This window comes from Pituophis catenifer, unplaced genomic scaffold, assembly GCF_029215685.1.
Source record: "Pituophis catenifer annectens isolate HBS135680 unplaced genomic scaffold, rPitCat1.0.hap2 SCAF_18, whole genome shotgun sequence".
NCBI classification, from domain to species: Eukaryota; Metazoa; Chordata; class Lepidosauria; order Squamata; family Colubridae; genus Pituophis; species Pituophis catenifer.
The window spans coordinates 5,803,880-5,827,119 of NW_027256898.1; the positions used below are offsets into that span (position 1 = coordinate 5,803,880).

General features: G+C 45.7%; 1 protein-coding gene across 1 annotated transcript; it reads left to right on the forward strand.

Annotated features, from left to right (window-relative positions):
• The first annotated feature begins 1,572 nt into the window (after window positions 1-1,572).
• SPSB1 (splA/ryanodine receptor domain and SOCS box containing 1) lies at window positions 1,573-22,957 on the forward strand. Its single transcript, XM_070956170.1, has 3 exons — window positions 1,573-1,737; window positions 16,057-16,844; window positions 20,930-22,957. The coding sequence occupies exons 2-3, from the start codon at window positions 16,151-16,153 to the stop codon at window positions 21,055-21,057; spliced, it is 822 nt and encodes a 273-aa protein (XP_070812271.1). The 5' UTR covers window positions 1,573-1,737; window positions 16,057-16,150; the 3' UTR covers window positions 21,058-22,957.
• The last annotated feature ends 283 nt before the right edge of the window (window positions 22,958-23,240 follow it).

Genomic DNA, 23,240 nt, shown 5'->3' on the forward strand with positions numbered 1-23,240 from the left:
TGAGGGGTTGTCAGAAAGAAGGAGGAGTCAAAGCTATTTTTCCAAACAGCCAGAAGGCAAGACAAGAAGCAAAAAGGGTGGAAACTAACCAGGGAGAGAACCAACCTGGAATTAAGGAGGAATTTCATCACTGGAGGCTTTTAAGAAAAGCCTGGATAAAAATGGTACAGGGTCTCCTGCTTGAGCAGCGGGGTTGGACTGGATGACCTCCGAGGTCCCCTCCAGCTCTATTTTCCGATGGTTTGATGGAACAGCTCGTCTGCCAGAAGTTGCAAGGGCTCCCATCACACTGGAGGCTTTTCTAAGAAGAGCCTGGATATCCACTTGTGTGAAAGGGTATAGATAGGGTCTCCTGCTTGAGCACGGGGTTCGATTGGATGACCTCCAAGGTCCCATCCGTCTCTTCTTTTCTGATGGTTTGATTGAACAGCTTGTCTGCCAGAAGTTGCAAGTGCTCCACCACCGGAGGCTTTCAAGAAGAGCCTGGACAGCCACTTGTCTGAAAGGTTATAGGCCAGGTCTGCTTAAGCAAGGGGTTGGACTGGATGACCTCGAAGGTTCCTTCCATCTCTTCTTTTCTGATGGTTTGATTGAACAAGCTCGTCTCCAGAAGTTGTGGGTGTGCTCCATTGCTGGAGGCTTTTATAAGAAGAGAAAGATGCCAGATTCAAAGCTGGAGGGGGAAAGAATGGACTGCCCTCCATCTGAAAAAGGTATAAGGGGTCTTCCTGCTTCAGCAAGGGATCAGACTAGATGTCCTCCAAGGTCCCCCTTCCATCTCTTTCTTTTCTGATGGGTTTGATTGAACAGTTTGCCTCCAGAAAGTTGTGAATGCTCCATCACTGGAGGCTTTCAAAAAGAGCCTGGATAGAAATGGCACAGGGTCTCCTTGCTTGAGCAAGTGGGGGTCGGACTGGATGACCTCCCAAGGTCCCTTCCATCTCTTTCTTTTCCGATGGGTTTGATTGAACAGCTCGCCTCCAGAAAGTTGTGGGTGTGCTCCATCCTGCTGGAGGCTTTTATAAGAAGAGCCTGGACAGAAATGGCACTGTTTGAGTAAAAGGGGGGGGGGTTGGACTGGATGACCTCCCAAGGTCCCTTCCATCTCTTATGGTTTGATTGAACAGCTCGTCTCCAGAAGTTGCAAGTGCTCCACCACCGGAGGCTTTCAAGAAGAGCCTGGACAACCAGTTGTCTGAAAGGGTATAGGCCAGGTCTGCTTAAGCAAGGGGTTGGACTGGATGACCTCCCAAGGTCCCTTCCATCTCTTATTTTCTGATGGTTTGATTGAACAAGCTCACCTCCAGAAGTTGTGGGTGTGCTCCATCACTGGAGACCCTGGATAGAAATGGCACAGAGTCTCCTGCTTAAGCAAGGGGAGGTGGGGTTGGACTGGATGACCTCCCAAGGTCCCCCATTTCCATCTCTTCCTTCTTGATGGCAGAAGAGCTATTCGGCCGGTCGCCCTTAAGAAGGAGGAGCGGAGCCGGAGCTTGGGCGGGTTCGGCGGCTCATGTGATGGGGCGACGCGCTTGCTATTAGAGCGCTCGGCGCCCCCGCGGCGGACTCCGGCCTGCGGGCGAACCGCGGGGATCGATTCTGCTGCTTTCCCGCCGCGTTCTCACGACCCGGGTCAACCCGAACGCGAGTTTAAAGGAAAGAGTTGCGGGGTCGGGAGGCTCTTCTTGCAAAACCGAGGCTCCAGTGGCAGATCTTGGCCAGGAGAGAAGGAGAGGGGTAGGTTGGGGGTCGGCGTTGCAGCCCGGCGAAGGTGCGCGTTTTGCAAGCTCTGATCCGGATGAAGCGAGTGGGTGAGCTGGAGGTGCAATTGGGGAAGGGGCGCTCCCGACTGGAGGAGGAAGAGGAGGAGTGGCGGGGGGGGAGAGGATTGATTCACAATGAGCAATCTCTCTTCTTTCCCTCCCCACCGCTATGGACCTCTGGATCTCTTGGCCCGGCTTTGGATCGCGACTAACTTTGCGCGCTTGCTTCTGCTGGGGGCTTTTGCCTATGGGAGCGCAAACGCGCGTGCCTGCCGATTTTTTTGGGTAGGTGGGGGGGGTTGGTGGGGGAGGGAGGCTATTTTGCCAGCCCTGCAAGGTAGGCCTGTGGGGAAAGGGGGCTTTTCTCCATTAGAAAATAAAGAGGTGGAAGGGACCTTGGGAGGTCATCCAGGCTGACCCCCACACTCAAGCATTAATTAATTCATTAATTAATTTGTATACCGCCCTTCTCCTTTCGGATTCAGGGCGCTGAACAGCCGAAATAAAAACATTGGTACACAAAAGTTAAAATAATGATTTCAAACTGATTAAATAGAATCTGGCCCATAATTTCAAACTATCAATTAAATTAGGCCCTGTGCCATTTCTATTATTATTATTATTATTTATTTATTTATTTATTTTATTAAATTTTGTATGCCGCCCTTCTCCTTTCGGACTCAGGGCGGTGCGCAGCCAAAAAAAAAAAAAACCAATACAAAATTGAAAATTGGTTAAAAGAATGACACAACTTTGGCCCAAAATTTAAAACATCCCAATTTTCCGAACTGCCCTAAAGACGTTTTTGTTTCATCAAGCCGGGCTGGCCTGACCTACTCTTTTTAAAAAGAATTGTTTTAAAAAATTAGGGGTTTTAATATAGAGCTTTTAACTATGGGCCAAATTGATTTAATTGGATTTTAATATTGTTTTAAATTTTGTATCTGTGTATTTTATTTGCTGGCTGTTCACCGCCCCAGTCGCTCGGGAGAGAGGGTGGTATATAAATATAATAAACTATATAACTATAACTATAAAACCCATAGGCAATTAAAAATCTAACATCTCAAAAGAGCTATCCGGGCTCTTATAAAAGCCTCCGGTGGGATGGAGCACACCCACAACTTTCTGGAGGCAGAGAGCTGTTCAATCAAACCCATCAGAAAAGAAAGAGGTGGAAGGGACCTTGGGAGGTCATCCAGTCTGACCCCCCCACTTGCTCAAGCAAGGAGAACCCTGTGCCATTTCTATCCAGGCTCTTTTTGAAAGCCTCCAGGGATGGAGCATTCACAACTTTCTGGAGGCGAGCTTGTTCAATCAAACCCATCAGAAAACAAGAGGTGGAAGGGGGACCTTGGAGGACATCTAGTCTGACCCCTTGCTTAAGCAGGAAGACCCTTATACCCTTTTCAGACGGAGGGCAGTCCATTCTTTCCCCCCCCCCTCCTCTAGCTTTTGAATCCTGCATCTTTCTGGGTTTTCACCACCTTTCATCGGCGCTGGGTTGCAAACTCAGTGGGTGGAGGTCTGATGGGCTTACAAAATGAACCCCCCATCCAGGGTTCACACAACTGTTGTGTTGAGATACACGCGCACACACACACACACTGCAAGCCGGAGGAGAAACAAACTTGGTAAATCCACCATTGGAGATTGGTTCGTTTGCAAAAGTTCTGCCAAAATAATAATGATGATGATGATGATGATGATGATGATAAATCTGCACTGGGGTGGGGCTTGGAAGCTTTTTTTTAAAGAGTGGGGATAAAGAGCTAAATCAGCATTTTTAGGGCCATGCAGAGGTTTTTAAAAGCAGCCAAAAGTCTTGATATTCCATTGAGCAAAAAGAAAAAAGCTCATTTGCATTATTTAGGGAAGGAGGGAGATTAAAACCTGCCTGTTGTGCCTCTGATTGAGTTCCTGGGTGAGACTACTAAGGGAGTAATGGAGTTGTTCCTTGTTTGCGTAACCTTGCTTTTTTGTTTGCATCACTCTTCTTAATCCCTGTGTTCGGGACCCTATTTTGGAGAGGGGGGGTGTTTCTGGACTTTAGGTTTAGCAGCCCCTGTGAATAAAAGGAAAAAAAAAGGAATATTTTTCCCCCCTAAAATTTGGAAATTTCTCTGATCTGCTGCCTTTTCAAAGCTATTAAAACCATTTTTAAAAAAATCTTGAAAAGCCTAATGGTTAGAATATTTAATATAGAGCTGGTACCCCTTTAAAATAGGACTGCTAATAATTAGCTTTTCCAGAGCTGCATCGGTGACTAAGATAGGAAGTAGCAAGCCAGCAGTTTAAACCAGCCTCACCCATATTTGTCGTGCCGCGACCAGCTGGTTTATAGCAGCTTGCTGTGTCCAGTACAATAACCCTGTAAGGTAGGCCGCGAAGTATTTTTTGTTTTCATAATGCAAAGTTAACAAACAACTCTGTGCCTGAAATGGGATACTTCTTGCTCATTTGGGAGCCTACTCATTATGGTTTATTCAGCAAACCATGATTGAAAGCTGGGTGAAGGCGTCTCGGCTTCTTGGTCAAATGATGGTTGAAAATGAGCTGTGTGATGGGTGGGCCCCTCTGATTGTGGCTTATTCAGCAACCTTGTGTGTGGGGTGGGTAGGTTTAAATCTAGCCAGTTCTGCTTCTCCCAACAAGCCATGTTCAGAATAAACCATGGTTTTCCGTGCTGGCTGAACCCGACTTCTGTTTTAAAGCTTGCATTTGATTTTCTAATATTTCTAATTTCTTATATATTTTTATAGGATGGGTGGGATTGACACAAGTGGTTTTTCCTTTTGAGTTACGAAACTTACAAGCCTGTCTTTTTTTGCTTCTTGAGCCTCTTGTTTACTACAATTTCCATCATTCCCAGCCAGTGGGACCCTCCTCTACGACACGTTTCCTACAGATGGAAAAACTGCCCTCTTCATAGCACACAGCAAAGAAAAAAAAAACATTTTAGTTTAAGTTAACTGAATTAAGTTAATCCCCGCTGCATGCTAAACCATGGTTTACAAAGACAGCTAAACAAGCCATGATATCCTGCAGTCCCATTCGCTGAGGGCCAAACCAGTGCAATGTTGTGGGGAGAGTCGCCTCTCTGTAGGAGTCCCTGTTCTGTTCCCTGTTTTGCAAGTGGGGAAATGAAGGGTGGATTTGATCCTTGGGCTGAAAGAACTGAGGGTAGGGAAACTGAGGACATTGGATGGCAGGGAATGATGGGGGTTGGAGTCCTGCAGCACCAGGGCAGGTGGAATGTGGCCGGTCAGGTTCTCGATGTTCTCCTTTCAGAACCGAAACATGGATTAAAATGTGAAGTTTGTTGCGAGAGGATAGGCCGAGAAAATATCCTGCAAATCCACATTGGCAAACCCCGTGTGGACCGCATTCTGGTTTGGGGTGGGCAAAATCCTAGTTTAAAGAGCCTGTGTGGACTTTCCTAGGTTATCTTCTGGGGCCTGCATTTTGGGGGGACCGAAGGGGGTAAATGCAATGGATGGATTTTTTTGTTTGTTTGTTTGTTTGTTGCAATAAACAGGTCTAGAAAATCACAAATAATATCGGTGTCATTAAACAGTTTGTAAAGTAAAGCGGAGGGAAAATGCATTGTTTTGGCCTAAATTGCATTGGGTAATGCCAGGTTTCCGAACCTTGGCAAACTCGAAGGCGTGTGAACTACAACTCCCAGAATCCCTCTGGGGATTAAAAACACTGGAAGTTTTTAAGAGGTTCTATTCTATTCTATTCTATTCTATTCTATTCTATTCTATTCTATTCTATTCTATTCTATTCTCCTCCTCTATTCTACTCTACTCTACTCTACTCTACTCTACTCTTCTACTCTACTCTACTCTACTCTACTCTACTCTACTCTACTCTACTATTCTATTCTCCTCTCCTCCTCTACTCTACTCTACTCTACTCTACTCTACTCTACTCTACTCTACTCTACTTTACTCTTCTACTCTTCTCTTCTCTTCTCTGCTCTGCTCTGCTCTGCTCTGCTCTGCTCTGCTCTGCTCTGCTCTGCTCTGCTCTGCTCTGTCTGACTTAAGAGAAATTTCACCTTAGCATCCAGCCAGCAAAATATTCTATTCTAAATATTGGAATATTTTATTGTGTTATTTTTATTCTGGGAGTTGTAATCCACACGCCTCTTGAGTTGCCAAGGTTAGGAAACCTGCCCGTAATTTGCCAGTTGGTGCAACTTTTAAGCCAGGCATTTGTTAAAGTTAGTCAACTGCTGTTTTTTTTTTTTTTTAAAGGGATATCTTGCAATCTGGCAAACCGGCACGATGTTTTTATTACAGTGTTTGCCCTTGATTGCAGCTTTCCTTGGGAAGAATTGGATATTTTTTTAAAAAAAAATTTGGAGGACTAATAATGCAGGCCCCTTGAGGTTCAACCCGGTGGAATTTCAGCAGAAAGTTCTTTTTTAAAAATTGAAATTTGGGAGGCAGGGAAAGGAGGGGGGGGGAGTGAGAGAGAGTCTTCCCTTCAAGCCAATTCACTCCATCCCAATATTGATCTTGATTTAATTTGGCTATTTCAGAGGTCGTTCTCTCCTTTCCCAATTCTATTGTCTCCTTAGTTTCACAACTGTTTGCTGTTAAGTTGTGGTACGACAGCAAAACATCGTTATGCAATTATTATCTTTTTGATAGCACGTGAGCGCATTTTGTTCTGTTTTCTTTTAGGGTTTTTTTTTTTTTTTTTTTTTGCTTTGGAAGGTGGCATAATTTGGCGTAGTCGGTTTGAGGTTTCAAACTCTTGTCTGGCAGCCAGCCGGAAGTTTTGCTGAATAATTTGCACCCTGCCCCAGGCCTTTTTCCCCCAAACAGATTTTGGTCACCTGCCACAAAGGAAACTCAGAATCAAATATTTCCATTTAGCTGGGAAGGCCAAGCCCTTTTCATAACCAACCTGATTTAAATGAGAATATGTGAACATGGTAACCGAGCCTGAAATGTTGAGGATCAAAAGCTAGGAATGGTGGTTTGGGGGGTGGGGAGGAGAGATAAGAAGCAAGCTGTGGCTCCAAAAGTATAAAATCCAAAATATTTAATAATTTTAAGGGATTTTTAATATTTGTATTATCTGTATTTTATCTTGGCTGTTCACCGCCCTGAGTCCTTCGGGAGTAGGGCGGTATAGAAATTTGATTAAATAAATAAATAAATCCAACCTTAGCCAGATGTTCCTGGACTACACTTCCCAACATGCCTTGAAAAGCATAAAGGATGCTGGGAGTTTTTTGTTAGGTAAGAAAAGTGGCGAGGCATTTCTGGGACGATCCTAGCTGATTTTAGTAAAACGTGGTTGAAGGTAAAAAATTGTGAATCTATTCACAAAAAGGGGTGGAGGAAAGGATAACCATTAAACTAGGATAAAACCTAGGTTTGTGGAAAGCTTTTAGCCATACTGAGCCTTCCTCTGTTGTGTGTTATTTTCCAACAATAATTGAATTTATAGTCCGTCTCTTGAATTCGTTTTGCATGCAAAATGATTCTTCTCTTTAAAATCAATTGGGGATTCCATTCCTTTAGTTTAGATTATGAATCAGTCAGAATATAAACATGAATGTAGGAAGGCGGCCTTTGGAAATCACTGGGTTGAGCAAGGCTCGATTAACATAAGATTGTTATCTCATGGGAGGCAGGAATTTCCTAGGCACCTTGGCAGGGTGTCCTGCTTTAAAAGTTTTAAAACTTGAGCCATGATTTAAAACAAAAAAATAAATAAATAAAATAAAATAAACAACCCTGGTTAAAAATCTGTTTTTCCTTAAAACAGTTTTCCGCTTCCTCTTTTTTTTTTGTGAATGGGGCTTTGCGGAGGCGGAGAAATTGAGCTCCACCCTACACGGGAAGTTCCTCCAGATTTTTAATTTTTTGCAAAATCTCTTCCCTTTTGCAGTCACTTAAGGACTAGCCACTTCAATTGAAAAACAAAACAAACGATGGAGATAATGGTGATCGATCTTCCTGCATTGGCAAACAAAATCCAGCCTGCCTGGGGATATATGATGGTTCCCCCACCTTTTGAGCATCACACAAAGACCATCCTGGGCTTAACAGTAGGAAGCAGGGAATAAATTGTAGAAATTTTGACAGTATGATAGAATTTAAAGGGGCTTTGAAGGTCAGCTAGTCCAACCCCCTGCTCAAGCAGGAAACCATATATCCGTGATGGCGACCCACCCGGGCATGTAAGCGTTGCCCTTGGTCAGCTCCAGCGCACCAGCCAACTGATTTTTGGGCCTTCCGAGCCCACCAGAAGTTGGGAAATTGGCTGTTTCCGGCCTCCAGGGCGGTGGGGAAGGCTGTTTTTGTCCTCCCCAGGCTCCAAAAAAGCCTCCAGAGCCTGGGGAGGGCGAAAAATGAGCTACTGGGCCCATCGGTCACCTTTTTGCCGTCGTGTGCCAAAAGTGGGGGAAGCAGGGGGGGAGGGGTTGCGTGCACATGCACAGGGGGGTGGGGCTTGGGGGGCATTGAATCATGGGTGTGGGCACACACATGCACGACCCCCCCCTGCACACCCCCTGCTTTTGGCACACGACAGCGAAAAGGGTTCATCATTGCCATATACCATTCTGGATAAACGGTTCTCCAATCTCTTCTTAAAAGCTTCCGGTGATGGAGCTCCCACAAATTTCTGGTGGCATGTAGTTCCACTGGTTAATTGTTCTCACTGCAAGGAAGTTTCTCCTTAGTTCTAGGTTGGTTCTCTCCTTGCTTAGTTTCCATCCATTGTTTCTTGTTCTGCTTTCAGGTGCTGGACACATGAGACAAATGGAAGCAAGTACTGGCATTGGTTGTTTCCAGAAACGAGCCAAAAAAATAAAATAAAAGAGAGAATTTTGAATTGCTTGTTGGGATGACAACCCTCCTCTCCCGGAGTAGTCTATCTCACTTAAAAATTTGCATCCATTTGTTTTTGAAATGCCTGAGAAAGCAGCAGTGGGTTTGCATTTTATTACTACCAGTTTGCCGAATACTACCTCTGCGAGAAAGTGTAAAATATCTTAGGAGATGCTTGTTCTCATCCACACAACTTCCAAGTCTTTTGGCAGTTTGTTAGAAGGCAGTTATAACTTAAAACACTCCGGGGGTGGGTGAATTGGGGAATTCCATAAGAGATATACTGAGGACTAGAAACTTCATTTTGACCTACATAGCCAGACAGGAGAGGCATTTGCTTTCAGTGGTTAACATTTCAACGTTTAGGAGGACGCAACTGTGCTCAGAGAGTTGGCTTGCTTGGATCAAAAGCCCGAACTCGGTTTGATGCAGGTGGAAATTAAACCAGGATGCTTCTATAATCCGTTTCATCCCCAAATCATTGCTTGGAGGGTTGGAAGACTGAGATGCGTTTGATTTAAGTCCAAATTTTCTCCTGCATCCTATTATTATTATTATTATTATTAACTTGATATGTAGGAAAACTCAAATCTAGGAAGTTTTATCTTCCTTTTTTTGCCAACTCATGTTGGCGGAGGTGATATAACTGGTGCCTTTTTAAAAATGCTACTAAACGGGTTAAGCTTTTGATGTGCAAACACTTTTTTTTTTTTTTAATTATGTAACTGAACTCTTGTGGTTAAGGTGCCACAAGGTTCAGCTTTGAGTTTAAAGTGGGGGCGGGGGACACAATGGTTTAAGTTGAAAGAAGAGAGTAGATTGAAATGATGATTTGGAGATTTAAAAAGACCAAAGAAGATGGAGGAAAAATATTCTCGAGAAAGGAAGGCAGAACATATAAATATATGTTTATTTTTTATACCGTCTTTCTTTTTCTCATATATATATATTACTGTATTGAAAGAATACATCCTATCTATCTATTTATCTGTCTGTCTGTCTGTCTGTCTGTCTATCTGTCTATATCCATCCGCCCACCCATCTATCTATCTATCTATCTATCTATCTATCTATCTATTTATCTTCCTACCAGAAGGGACGCGGTGGCTCAGTGGGTAATCTTGTCGATCAAAAGGTCCGCAATTCAGCAGTTCGAGTCCCGAGTGCTGCATAACCGAGTGAGCTCCTGTGACTTGTCCCGGCTTCTGTCAACCTAGAAGTTCGAAAGCAGGTAAAAAATGCAAGTAGAAAAAATAGGGACCCCCTTTGGTGGGAAGGGAACAGCGTTCCGTGCGCCTTTGGCGTTGAGTCATGCCGGCCACATGACCACGGAGGCGTCTTCGGACAGCGCTGGCTCTTCGGCTTTGAAACGGAGATGAGCATCGCCCCCTAGAGTCAGGAACAACTAGCACAGATGTGCGAGGGGGAACCTTTACCTATCTATCGTGTTTCCCCCAAAATTAAGCCTTACACCAAAAATAAGTCCTAGTGCTTATTTTGTCACCCCCAAAAATATAAGACCGGGTCTTATTTTCGGGAAAAACATGTGGGGGGGCACACACTAAACAAGGCAGGACTGGTTACATGCATAGAATTTTTACAACCTTATTCAGGAAAACCATGCGCTTTGGGCCCAGGCAAGAAAACAACACATTGCCCATCATCCCCTGCCAAATCAGGTTTGACCACGCATCCACGCCTATCCTTGGAACATAGTTTTAAGGGATGCAGTGGGCTGCAGAGCATTTGATAGGCAAATGGCTGGTGTTATTGTGGCCTTCGCATGCTTATTTGTGTGGCTCGGCAAACGGGTAGCGCGCCATAGTTTCCCACGGCTTCCAGGATGTCGGCGAGCGAGCCCAGCCACGAGAAGGTGCATTCCGTGTGTGGGAATGAGCCGGGAAACCCTGTGGTCAGGCTTGAGAAATGAGAGGCAGATATTAGAAATAATCATTATTGATGGCAATCCTGATCATGTGTTTGGGAGTTGAGCCTTAATATGGGACTAGCATCCCATTAATTATCTAAGGAGGCCAACTACATTTCTGCATAATGAAAAAATGGGGAATGAGAGGTAATATTAGGACATTATCCTGCTCAACCTCCCATGTTTCTAGTTTTAAAAGTGGGGGAGAGAACTTTAGGCCTTTAAGCCAAAGATGATGGAGAATGCTGGCGCCTTTAGGACTTGCGGACTTCAACTCCCAGAATTCCTGAGCCAGCAGGAATTCTGGGAGTTGAAGTCCACAACTCATAACCAGCTTTAAGCCATGTTTCTCCATTTTGCAACTTGAAGAGGCCTGGACTTCAACTCCCAGAATTCCCTAGCCAGCCGATTTAAGCCATGTTTCTCCATTTTGCAACTTGAAGAAGCGTGGACTTCAATTCCCAGAATTCCCTAGCCAGCCGATTTAAGCCATGTTTCTCCATTTTGCAACTTGAAGAAGCGTGGACTTCAACTCCCAGAATTCCCTAGCTGGCCTAGGATTATGCTTTGTGGCTAGGGAACTTCTTGGTCTATTTCTTAGTCAATTATTTCCCCTCGAGGTTTAAAAGCTGGTTTTGGGGTGCTGGTTATACCCTGGGATTAGAAACGGGGGTGTAATTCTTTTCCTTTGCAAATTGATCCATTCGGGGGAAAGTTAACATTAGCAGAGATTTATCTGAAATTTAGAAAGAAGGGAAGGGGTTGGTGGCTTTAGAAGGGTCTGGCCTACGTTTCCCAGCATTCTTTGCTCCTGGCAGGGGCTCCTGGGACTTGTAGTGCAACATCTGGCCAGTGACAATGTCCTGGGTGCGCAGTCCAGGAAGCTGAGGTGCCTGAACGTCAAGCAGGAGAAGGGAGACATGGATGCAAAGAATGAAAAATGACAATATTTGGAAATAAATTAGCAAAAGGAAAGGCGGGAGGTGACATATATAGGGGCCGTCCACCTGACATACATATCTGTTTGAACTTGTGATTAAAAATATAGGTAGTTCTCGACTTACCACCACAATTGAGCCCAATAGGTATATGTTGCTCGTGAGAAATTTGTTAAGTGAGTTTTTCTCCTCCTTTCGACTTTTCCTGCCATGTTTGTTAAGTGATCCACTTCAGTTTTTCAATTACTGTGTTTCCCCAAAAAATAAGACCAGGTCTTATATTAATTTTTTTGCTCCAAAAGATGCATTAGGTCTTATATTCTGGTTAGGTCTTATTTTTTGGGGGGGAAATACGGTACTAAATGCACCCATCTGGCTGACAATCTTAACTGGGGCTTATTTTGGGGGTAGGGCTTATATTACGAGCATCCTGAAAAATCATGCTAGGGCTTATTTTCTGGTTCGGTCTTATTTTGGGGAAAATACGGTACTAAATGCATCCATCTGGCTGACAATCTTAACTGAGGCTTATTTTGGGGGGTAAGGCTTATATTACGAGCATCCTGAAAAATCATGCTAGGGCTTATTTTCTGGTTGGGTCTTATTTTGGGGGGAAATACGGTACTAAATGCATCCATCTGGCTGACAATCTTAACTGGGTCTTATTTTGGGGGTAGGGCTTATATTACGGGCATCCTGAAAAATCATGCTAGGGCTTATTTTCCGGTTGGGTCTTATTTTCGGGGAAACACGGTAGTAACATCTTACAATATTCACCGGACCACTGTCTCGCTTAGCAACACAGATGTTGGGGCTCTGTTGTGGTCGTAAGTTGAGGACTACCTGTTTCAAAGCTGCCTTGCATTCTGGGTCTTCCAATGGGTTTGGTCTTGCAGGTGAGTTTGGCATGCCCACCTGATGGGCATGGCCCCCTGTTTCCCCCCCACTCTGGGCTGCCTCCAAAGGCCCCCGCTCTTTCGAGGAAGGCATTGCCAATTCATCCTAAAAACATAAGATTATTGGGGTTTGTTTGTTTTGCTGGCCTGTTATAATTATTTGGATCTGTTTTTACGGCTGGGGAGGAAGCGGCTTGGGCACGTCGGAGTGTGAGAACGAGATCTGAAGCCTCTTCCCAAAGCTTTGCACAGGGAATTAAATCGCCAGCCAGTGAGTCACCCTGATTCAACGGCCGTTAACCCTCTCCTGCTTTGGCTTTTTCCCAGCCACCGAAAACCACCTTGCCTAGTTGGGCCTGTGGAACTCCCCGCCACAAGAATGAGGAGCAGAGCTCTGGATTCACCAAGCCACAGCTATTGGTGAATGCTGGTGATGATGGGATTTGTAGTAACTGTGGTTTTAGAGCCTCTTGGTGGCCGAGAGTGTTTTAAGCGCAAGGCTCGGCTATCTCAGGGAGCCAAAAGCCAGTCCTCGTTTCCTTTCGTTCGAGCTAGCTGCGAGGAAACCAGATTATGAGAGAAGCCAGCATCAAGGGAGAAATTGCATATCTGTTCCCTCTGAAACAACAACTCGGGCATCTTCGTTAGCGGAAACGCAGCTTGCAAAACGGTTAGTTATGTAATAAACCCAGGGCAGATTTTCCTGACCCGTTTTGGTCTTCTTTTTTTTTTTTTTCTATTTTTCCAAAGAACAGCATGTTCTGAATAGAGGAAGAGTCAGTGGCGTTTTTCCTTCCTCAACCAGATTTTGTCTCAGCCTGCAGCGTTTCTCGCGTGTCTCAGCCCGTCTTCCCTGCATGTAGAAAGTGTGTCTCCTGGGGGGGAAAAAAACGGCAGCAAAAAAAAAACTTGGCGTAATCTTTTGGAGTGCCGGGAAGGGGAGCCTCGAAATTTGAATTTGGCTGCCCCAAAATTTGCCTTTCGATCACTAGAGTAGAAAAGATTTTTTTCCCTCTTTCTTGGGACTTTGAAAAACAAAAGTTTGCTTTTGCGTGACTTAGTTTTCGGGGTTTTGAACATCAGGTTGCGTGTGCGTTTTCACCCCAAAAAGTTTCCTTGCTCCCAAGGGGTTTTGATTGTTAATGTATTTTGCACTATATATGATATTATATTTATAAGGTAAAGGTAAAGGTTCTCCTCGCACATACGTGCTAGTCGTTCCCGACTCTAGGGGGCGGTGCTCCTCTCCATTTCAAAGCCAAAGAGCCAGCGCTGTCCGAAGACGTCTCCGTGGTCATGTGGCCGGCATGACTCAATGCCAAAGGCCCACGGAACGCTGTTCCCTTCCCACCAAAGGGGGTCCCTATTTTTCTACTTGCATTTTTTACGTGCTTTCGAACTGCTAGGTTAGAAGAAGCTGGGACAAGTAATGCTGAGTTGGAGGACCGAGTTCGGGTCCGTACAAGTCCGTTTGTAACGTAGAAAAAAGCAGTACAGGTAATCCTCGACTTACGACCGCCATCGAGGGCAAAATTTCCCTCGCTAAGCGAGAACGGCGGTGAAGCGAGCGTTGCCCCGTTTTACGACCTTTTTTGACGCAGTGGTTTAAACGAAGCGCCGCCGTTGTTAAGTTAGTAACCTGGTTGTTAAGTTGAATCCAGCTTCTCCATTGACTATGCTGGTCGTAAAAGGAGATCACGTTACCCCGGGACATTGCAACTGTCATAAATACGAGTCAATTGCCAGATTTTTCTTATTTTGATCACGTGACTATGGAGAAGGCCGCAACGGTCTTAAGTGTGAAAAAGGGTCGTAACTCACTTTTTTCAGGGCCGCTGTAACTCTGAACGGTTGCTAAATGGATCGTTATAAGTCGAGGACTAGCTGTATCATCATAATCCAAGCCATCCTATGTCCGGTAGGATTAATATTATTATTTTAAGGGTGCATCTCGGAGTTAGTATTCAGCCGGTTTGTATCGATTCGGTCAAACTGGTAGCGGCAACTGTAATGCCATCCTATTTAGCCACGTTTTCGAGGCCGGGCGCATGCCTGGAAGGCACGACGCTGGGTAGATTAATCCAATCCTGCCCTTTTAAAAAGCTATAAACTATAACTGAAGGGGAAAATGCGTGATCCCGAAATATTTATATTTGATATGCCGTCGCATGAGATTAAATTACCCATTGTCCGTTTGCTCCCACGGCGCACTTTTTCCAGCCTTAGGTTCTTATATATACACATCTGTGCGTGTTGTGTAAGCTTTTACACAAAACCTGATTCACACCCTGTTTTTTTTCTCTTCTCTTTTTTTTTTTTTTTCCCCTTTCCTTTCCATGACTAACCAGTCTGCGGCTGGCAGGACTTCAGTGGGGCAGTTCGTCTTTTAAAACATGTTTCTTAGAAAGCGACTTCCCACCATTTCCATTTTTTTAAAAAAAGGGACTGGCAGATTTTCCCCTGCTGGAAAGGTGGATCTTTCCTCAATGATCCCCGTGTTTGGGATTGGTGGTGGGATCGTTTTGTGGAAATTTCTCCTTAGTTCTAAGTTGCTTCTCTCCTTGGTTAGTTTCCATCCGTTGCTTCTTGTCCTGCCTTCAAGTGCTTTGGAGAATAGGTGGATCCCCTCCTCTCTGTGACAGTCCCTCAAATATTGGAAGACTGCTATCATGTCACCCCTAGTCCTTCTTTTTATTTTAAAATTTTATTTTAAATTTCTGGGATTTTAATTGGAGCCTAATTATTTAATGATTTTAAATTTTGTTCTGTGTTTTTAAATAGGCTGTACACCGCCCTGAGACCTTTGGGAGAAGGGCGGTATAGAAATAAAATTATTATTATTATTATTATTATTATTATTATTATTATTATTATTATTATTATTATTATTATTATTATTTTCATTAAACTAGACATACCCTGCAACCGTTCTTCATATGTTTTAGCCTCCAGTCTCCTAATCACCTTAGTTGCTCTTCTCTGCACTCTTTCTAGAGTCTCCGCATCTTTTTTATAATATGGCGACCAAAACTGGATGCAGCTTTCTAAGTGTGGCCTTACCAAGGCTTTATAAAGTGGTACAAATAGATGCTTGCCTCTCGTCAGTAGAAAGGTCTAAAATATCTTGAAGTACTTGAAGCATGTGCAGAGTGCATCTTGGTTAGAGCCAGGAGAGGTCTGCATAAATGAAATCAAAACCTCTCACGATGGCGTGGGGAGATCAAACCATCACCTCCAGGCGAAATCGTGGGAGGGGAGGTACTTTAGTTCAGATGTCCCCCCCACTTCCCCCAGTTGAAAGCCATTACTTCTGCGTCCTCCTGGAAAGGGATGATGGGGCTCGTAGTCCAGAGCAACCTCTCTTTTTCCCCCTTCCTCTTCCCAGCGTTGATGAACGCAGAACCTGGAACTTCGGAACGTGGCATGAAAGGCATTCAACCTCAGAACATCTGGAGGCTTCCGATAGATGCCGGGGCCAGATGTTCCGTTCTGTTAAGGCCTGTTGTCTTCTCCTTTTCATCCCAGGATCGCTGGTGGTGGTGGTGGTGGTGGGATAAACATCTGTCTTTCTTCGCTGTCCCCAGAGGTTCCGCCACGCCCAAACCGCTGCCCTCGCAAAGCCACCTGTTTCAATGTTTAACTCACCCCTTGTTTTCCTTTCCACCCAATCAGGTGCTGCTGACGGCCGTAAGCGACGTCTGCGCGAAGTCTCGGAGCGGCGGGCTGACGCACCGGATGCCCATCGCCGAGCGGTGGGCCTTGAACCATGGGGCAAAAAGTGACAGGGGGGTTCAAAACGGTGGACATGCGAGATGCAGTCTGCCGGCCGCTGAAGCAGGAGCTCCAAGGGCTGGATTACAACAAGCCGGCTCGGCTCGACCTCCTGCTGGACATGCCGGCTGTCTCCTATGACGTCCAGCTGCTCCATTCGTGGAACAACGACGACCGCTCGCTCAACGTCTTCGTGAAAGAGGACAACAAGTTGATATTTCACCGGCATCCGGTGGCCCAGAGTACCGACGCCATCCGGGGCAAAGTGGGGTACACCCGCGGGCTCCACGTGTGGCAGATCACCTGGGCCATGAGGCAGCGGGGGACGCACGCCGTGGTGGGCGTGGCCACGGCCGAGGCCCCCTTGCACTCGGTGGGTTACACCACTCTCATCGGGAACAACCTCGAATCCTGGGGATGGGATCTGGGGCGCAACCGGCTGTACCACGATGGGAAAAACCAGGCCAGCAAAACTTACCCGACGTTTCTGGAGACGGACGAGACCTTCATCGTGCCGGATTCATTCTTGGTGGTGCTGGACATGGACGACGGTACCCTCAGCTTCATCGTGGACGGACAGTACATGGGAGTGGCCTTTCGGGGGCTGAAAGGGAAAAAACTCTACCCCGTAGTGAGCGCCGTGTGGGGCCACTGTGAAATCCAGATGCGATACTTGAATGGCCTCGACCGTAAGTCTCTCTTATTTTTCTTGGTCTTCAGTGGTCAACCTTCTTAGGAATGTCCTTCAAAGTTGGCCTCTGTTGTTGAGGATAATTAAAAATCCATTCGTTATTTTTTTACCCCCCTTTTAACCTTTCCCCCCCCACCCCCCAAAGGAGGCCGCCTGTTGCTTCTCTGCATGAGTTCTCGTTCCTTGCTACAGGTAACGACCACGATTTGAGTCCAAAATTTCGGTTGCTGTGCGAGGCAGTGGTTGAGTGAGCTTTGCCCCCCCCCCCATTTGAATGACCCTTCTCGCCCTGGTTGTTAAGTGAGGAACGTGGTTGTTAAGGGGGAATCCGGCTTCCCCATTGACTTGGCTGTGGTAGAAGGGGATTGCGGGACGGCGGTTGATCCGTTTGCAACCGCCATAAATTGCCACGCCTCTTGAGTTTTGATCACGTGACTGCGGGAACGCTGCAGCAGTGTTAAGCGGGGAAAACAGTCATAAGTCACTTCAAGCGGTCTCTAAATGAACTGGTGTAAATCAAGGACTACATGTGCTCCCTTTCAACCATCATTTATTGATTTGATTGGTTTGCCGCCAATCTCGCATCCTGTCACACACCGGGTGCGATGGGCACCTTGTGTGACTTCTGGGGAAACGAACTGATTTCTGTGCTGATTTCTACACAATTTGCTCTTTGAAGCTCATCTCTCTACCCGCTGAAACTCACAGATTATGTGGGAAATCGATGCTGGCTTGATTTTCTTGCTGCTTTCGGAGTGGGGGGGGGTGTTCCTTGCAAACCAGGGCTTCCCCATTTTCAGGAGAGAAGAGAAGCCGGTTTTGCCGAGAAGCGGTTACACAAAGAAATGCACTTTTTTCTAAAATCCTGCCATCTGTGTTGTTTTTTTGTTTTTTTTTTAAAATGAAGACACAGTTTTTAAAAAATGCAGCAGCCGGTGTTGGCTTATCTGGAAGCAGACAGTTAAAATTCCCATTAATGACAAACGAGTTTTAAGACCACTTGCTGAGTCATAATTCTCCAAAATCTGCCTATTTTTTGTTGGGTTTTTTTTTTTATTTTTGGCATCTGTCTCTCCTCCGATTCCTGGTGGGGTGGCACAATCTTGGTTGGTCGGGGGGCAGGTTCTGGAGAACCGGTAGCAGAAATTTTGAGTGCCACCTCTGGCTGGCCCCAGAGTGGGGCGGGAATGGAGATTTTGCAATATCCTTCCCCTGGAATGAGGTGGGAATGGAGATTTTGCAGTATCCTTCCCCTGGAGTGGGATGGGAATGGGGATTTTGCAATATCCTTCCCCTGGAGTGGGGTGGGAATGGGGATTTTGCGGTATCCTTCCCCTGGAGTGGGGTTGGGAACTGGGATTTTTCAGTATCCTTCCCTTGGAGTGGGGTGGGAATGGGGATTTTGCTGTATCCTTCCCCTGCCACGCCCACCAAAGCCACGCCACGCCCAGAGAACCAGTCGTTTAAAAAAATAGAATTTCACCACCAGGTTGTACCTTGGGATTTGCATCCACCACACGGGCGAGCTTTTGCAAGGCCGGTTTCTTAAAAGGCAAATCAAGGAATCTGTCCTTCAATTTCGGATTAATCGGTTTGCCTTTTAAAGGCAAATCAAGAAATCGCCCGGTTCTTAAAAGCCAATCAAGGAATTGATGGATGGATGGATGGATGGGAGGAGGTTTTGCAGACCTTCCAAGCCATAATAAATGCTGTTGGTTGGTTTATTTATTTATTTATTTATTGGTAGGGTAGCATTTAGTGGTGGTATACGGACAGTTCTATCCGGTTCGGACGAATCTGTAGCGGCGGCTGCAGGAAGCTCTACCCACACGCCCGGATGTAATAACCAGGGGTGGGTTCTACTTATCTTTACTACCGGTTCGCATCGCGCCCGCGCATTCACAGATCACCTGTGATGACATCCGGGTCAGTGGGCGGAGCCTCCCGCCGGTTTTACTACCAGTTCTTGCGAACCGGTCTGAACCGAGGGCAACCCACCACTGGTAATAACGTCCCGTTTTTGACGTTCAGCGCATGCGCGGGAGGCCCTGCGCGATCACATTCGCGAACCGGTAGCGAAGGTAATGCCCCCGGTAGCATTGCATTTCCTGGTTAATTCAGAACAGCCTGCTGATCTGCTCACCTTGGGCGAATAAGACACTTGCCCAAGGAGGGAGCAAGTGCCAGGATCGGTTTTCTTCCAACTCGCCTTGAGATCTAGTAACTTGGTTTTCCCCTCTTGGAGGTTCGGTCTCAAGCTTGGACCAGTTGTCCGCGTCCTCGTTTTATAACATAGCAATCCCCTGTTCAGCGCTGGCAACTCTATATATTCAGATCGGCTCCTGCGCAAACAAATCGTCTCGACTTACATTCGTTTAGTGACTGTTCGAAGGTACAATGGCACTGAAAAAAAGTAACTTAGGACCGGTTTTCGCACTTAATGACCGTTGCAGCATTTCCCCACAGTCACGTGATCCACATGTAGGCATTTTTGGCCACTGGCATGTATTTAAGGCAGTTGCGCCATCTCTGGGGTGACGTAATCCTGGCTGGCTAGGTGGCTCAGTGGCTAAGACGCTGAGCTTGTCAATCAGAAAGGTCGGCGGTTAGAATCCCAGGAGTATAGGTCTCCTGCATGAGCAGGGGGTTGGACTAGATGACCTCCAAGGTCCCTTCCAACTCTGTGACTGTTATTATAATCAATATTTGCAACCTTCCCACCCGGCTACTGACCAGAATTAAAGCCAGATTCGCTTAATGGCCGCATGATTCAATTCGCTTAACAACTGCAGTGCAGTGATTCCGTTAAGCGTGGCCCAAAAAGTTATAAAACGCAGCAAAACTCAACGACCAGCCTTGCCTTAGCACATCCAGCAAACTTTGGGTTCCATTGTGGTCGCTAAGTGATGATTTCCAAACAACGACGGAATTTCAGGCAAGAAAAGTTAAGAGAAATATTCTCCAACGGGTTTTCCCCAATTCCTTTAATCCAGAATTTCTGAATCCGGGAGGTTTGGCGGTACAGTTTTCGGCCCCGCTTGCCATCCATGTGGGGGGAGGGGCCCCCGATTCTGACACCCACGAAAATGTGTGCACCTGGTGCTCTTCCGTGCGTGATTGAGGCCTTCGGCGTTGGCAGCCAACTTTGGAAAAATCTGCCTGAGGAGGAAACGGCAGCTGGGAGAAATAAGTCACTGCAAAAAAAAAAAGAGGTTTAATTGCCGATATTTGTGACGTGTTCTTGCAGGTGCTGCTTTTAAGTGGGATGAGTGAGGCAAATTTAGTCAACAGGATGAAATTTTTCTCAGGAATGGGAAGGTCAAAATTGGCTTCTGCTACCATGCAACTGTGTTTTTTTTTCCCTTCTTGACTCCGCTAAATTTCCAACTCGGTGTTGTAGACAAAACTTTACTTGCCAGATAGAGCTTACTTCATATATATATATATATAAAAATATCATCTTAGCTTGCTTTGAAAGTCGGGGATTTGTGAGGAGACGCCCAAGCCGGGGGAGTGGGGGGGGGTGACCGATTCCTCCTGTGGCAACCTAGAAGTTTTCTGGGTCTAGCAGACGAGGGATTTGGGGTAATTTAAGAAAAAAACAAATATGCATTTCTCAAAAGGAATTCTTAATTGGAAATTTGATGTTGTACTAACTAACGTCAGCGTTTCTCAATCGCAGCACCTTTTAAAAACGCCTGGACTTCAATTCCCAGAATTCCCTTTCCAAGAGGGTGAGGACTTCAACTCCCAGAATTCTGCATTGCTGGCTGGGGAATTCTGGGAGTTGAAGTCCAGACATCTTAAAAGGTGCCGAGATTGAGAAACGCGGGCCTTAGATCGAAGCCAAGTCTCATTCCAGCAAATTTAAATGAAGAATTCGGCCTCTGCGGTCGATCGTCGTCTTAAAACGAGCAAAGCCATTTTGCTCCAAGGCTGTCCGTTTTTATTACATCCAGGATACAGCTGGGCTCACTGAAAGAGCTCGACGTGTCTGTGCACGTCAAACTGCCGGTTGAATTTGGACTGTTCTTCATTTCAGGTCTGCAAACGATGCTAATTTTCGATCTGTTTCCCTTTTAGCCGAACCTTTACCGCTGATGGACCTGTGCCGGCGTTCGGTGCGCCTCGCTTTGGGCAAGAACCGGCTGAGTGAGATCTCGACGCTGCCTTTACCCAAATCTCTCAAAAATTACCTTCTTTACCAATGACCCCTCTTGGAACACCGGAAGGACAGACTTTTGCTAGGAATGAATTGTGTTGGATTCACTGAGTCAAAAACTTGGGGGACGGGGTGGGGAGGTGTCGTCCTTTCTTGCGTGTTTTGAAAGAAATCTGTTCCACGTCCCATCCCTGGGCCATGCCGCAAGTGGAAAAGCTCCTTTTACAAGATCAACCCCCCTTCTGTGGGATTATTTTTCCAGGAAAAAATCTAGTTTCTTGCGTCCACGTTTGAGTTTCCCGCTCGTCCGTCAACCACGAAAAGGTGGGCCGGTCCTGTGGAGTTTTGTCAAGCGGGGGGACGCCTCTGCGCGTGGCTGGCTCATCCGTGTTGGGAGATGGCACCGGGTGCAAGCATCGGACGACGTGGCCCAACTTTTGGATGCGGGAAAGGGATGGATTGGATTGGTGGCCTTGAGGAATGAAGCGAGCTACCGCCTCCACATATTTTTCCCCTGCCTTCACCACCGTGCCTTGGTGCCCACCAAATCGGCCGGGCCTCACTGCTGCATAGCTCACCTCCCCGTCTTTTTGCTGGAGAAAATACTTGAAATGAAAATTGGGGGTGTAAAGATCATTTGAGGGGGGTGGAGGGAAGGGAGAGGGATGCCCTAATCCGGCCCCGTAGCAAGAAAGAATCATTTTTCTTCATTCGTCCTTGCCATGGGATGGAGGAATGGGCACCATGTGGATTCCCCCCCCCCACGCAGCCAGTTAGGAATTTGGGGTGCCAGAAACCTCAGACTCCCAATAGTAGGGAAAAGAGGGTCTTGAAATTGTGGGAAAGGTAGTTAAGCTGGCTAGCCAAGTTCCATCATGGATTCCTTGTTTGCGATCCACTTAGTCAGGCTCAAATTCAGCTGGCTGACCCAGAATCCGGTTCTCGGGCGGGGGGGGGGGGCTCAATCCTAAATCCCTCCCTCCACTTCCTGGGCTGGTTGGGCATCGTAGGATTCCCCCCCCCCCCCCAAATGTGATAATCGAGACTGGCAAATATCCTTGATGATCCAACCAGCAGGGGGAACAAAAAAAAAAACCCTTTATTTTCGATACTGCCTTCCAAGGGATTTTGATTTGCACATATTTTATTAACCTTAAATGGAGGTGGGGAAAAACCTTTTGTGTTTTTTTCTTGTCCCTCCCACCCAATAACCTCTAACAGGTGTGTTCTTTTTGTTCGATGTGTGTTGGTACAGGGGGCGTCTCTATACGGAGGGGGAAATGTTAATATATATAGATACCGAGTGTGTATGTGTGTGTATGTATACATTTTGCATTGTTTTGAATGTTAAAAGGCTGGATTGTTGTTGTTGTTATTTTTTTGTTGATGTTTTTAAGTCATGCTGCTGTAGAAAAATTGGAGTTAAGTTTGTTTTAAATGAAGAAGAGACAAATAGGTTAAGAGGTTTATTTTTTTTTTTTTGTTTTAAGCACACAACTTGGTGCCAAAGTTAGTTTTTTTGGGAGGCGATCTTTCTTCGTGTCTCTTGTTATTATTATTATTATTATTTTTTTAAATTGAAAAATAAAACCAAAACTTCTTTTTTCAAGTGGAACACTTTAAAAAAAATTGCACATAAAAGGATTTTAATGTGTGCAGAGCCAAGCATTTTTAATTGTCCTTGGTCCCCGTTTCCCACACACACCAGAAATTCAGGCACATATGTGGTTTCTTTCTTTTTTTTTGGTTTTTATTATCTTGAATATTTCATTTCCCCTTCCTTCCTTTGGTGCACATTGTTGGTGTGTCTGGCTTGTACAATTTTTATTTTTAAAAGAAAAAAAAAACCTCTCACTGGTTTCCCTCCCCCCCCCCTTTGTGGATTGTAGATGATTAGGACCCCGATGAAAGCGAAAGAGAACGAAAATAAAAATGTATTAATAGAACAAGTCTGTGGCTGTCAATCTCGCAAACGGTTTATGAATCTTGAGCGACACATTTTCCATTCCAAAAAAAAAAAATAATGATATTCTCTGGTGCTGGATTGCTGGAAGACGAGGAGGGACGGGGCAGTTTCCGATGACTAAAGGATGAAAATATGGATTTGCACATTTGGAGAAAGAAAGAAAAAAAGAAAGGGATGGAAGTTTGTTGAAAGCTGACACTCCCATGCCGAGGTTGGATTGTTTCTGCAGGTGGTTCTCGACTTACAACAGTTTCATTTAGCGACCG

Coding starts and splice junctions, on each gene's coding strand:
- SPSB1 (XM_070956170.1), top strand. CDS start 16,151: ATGGGGCAAAAAGTGACAGGGGGGTTCAAAACGGTGGACATGCGAGAT. Junction 16,845..20,929: donor ATACTTGAATGGCCTCGACC/GTAAGTCTCTCT, acceptor TTTCCCTTTTAG/CCGAACCTTTACCGCTGATG.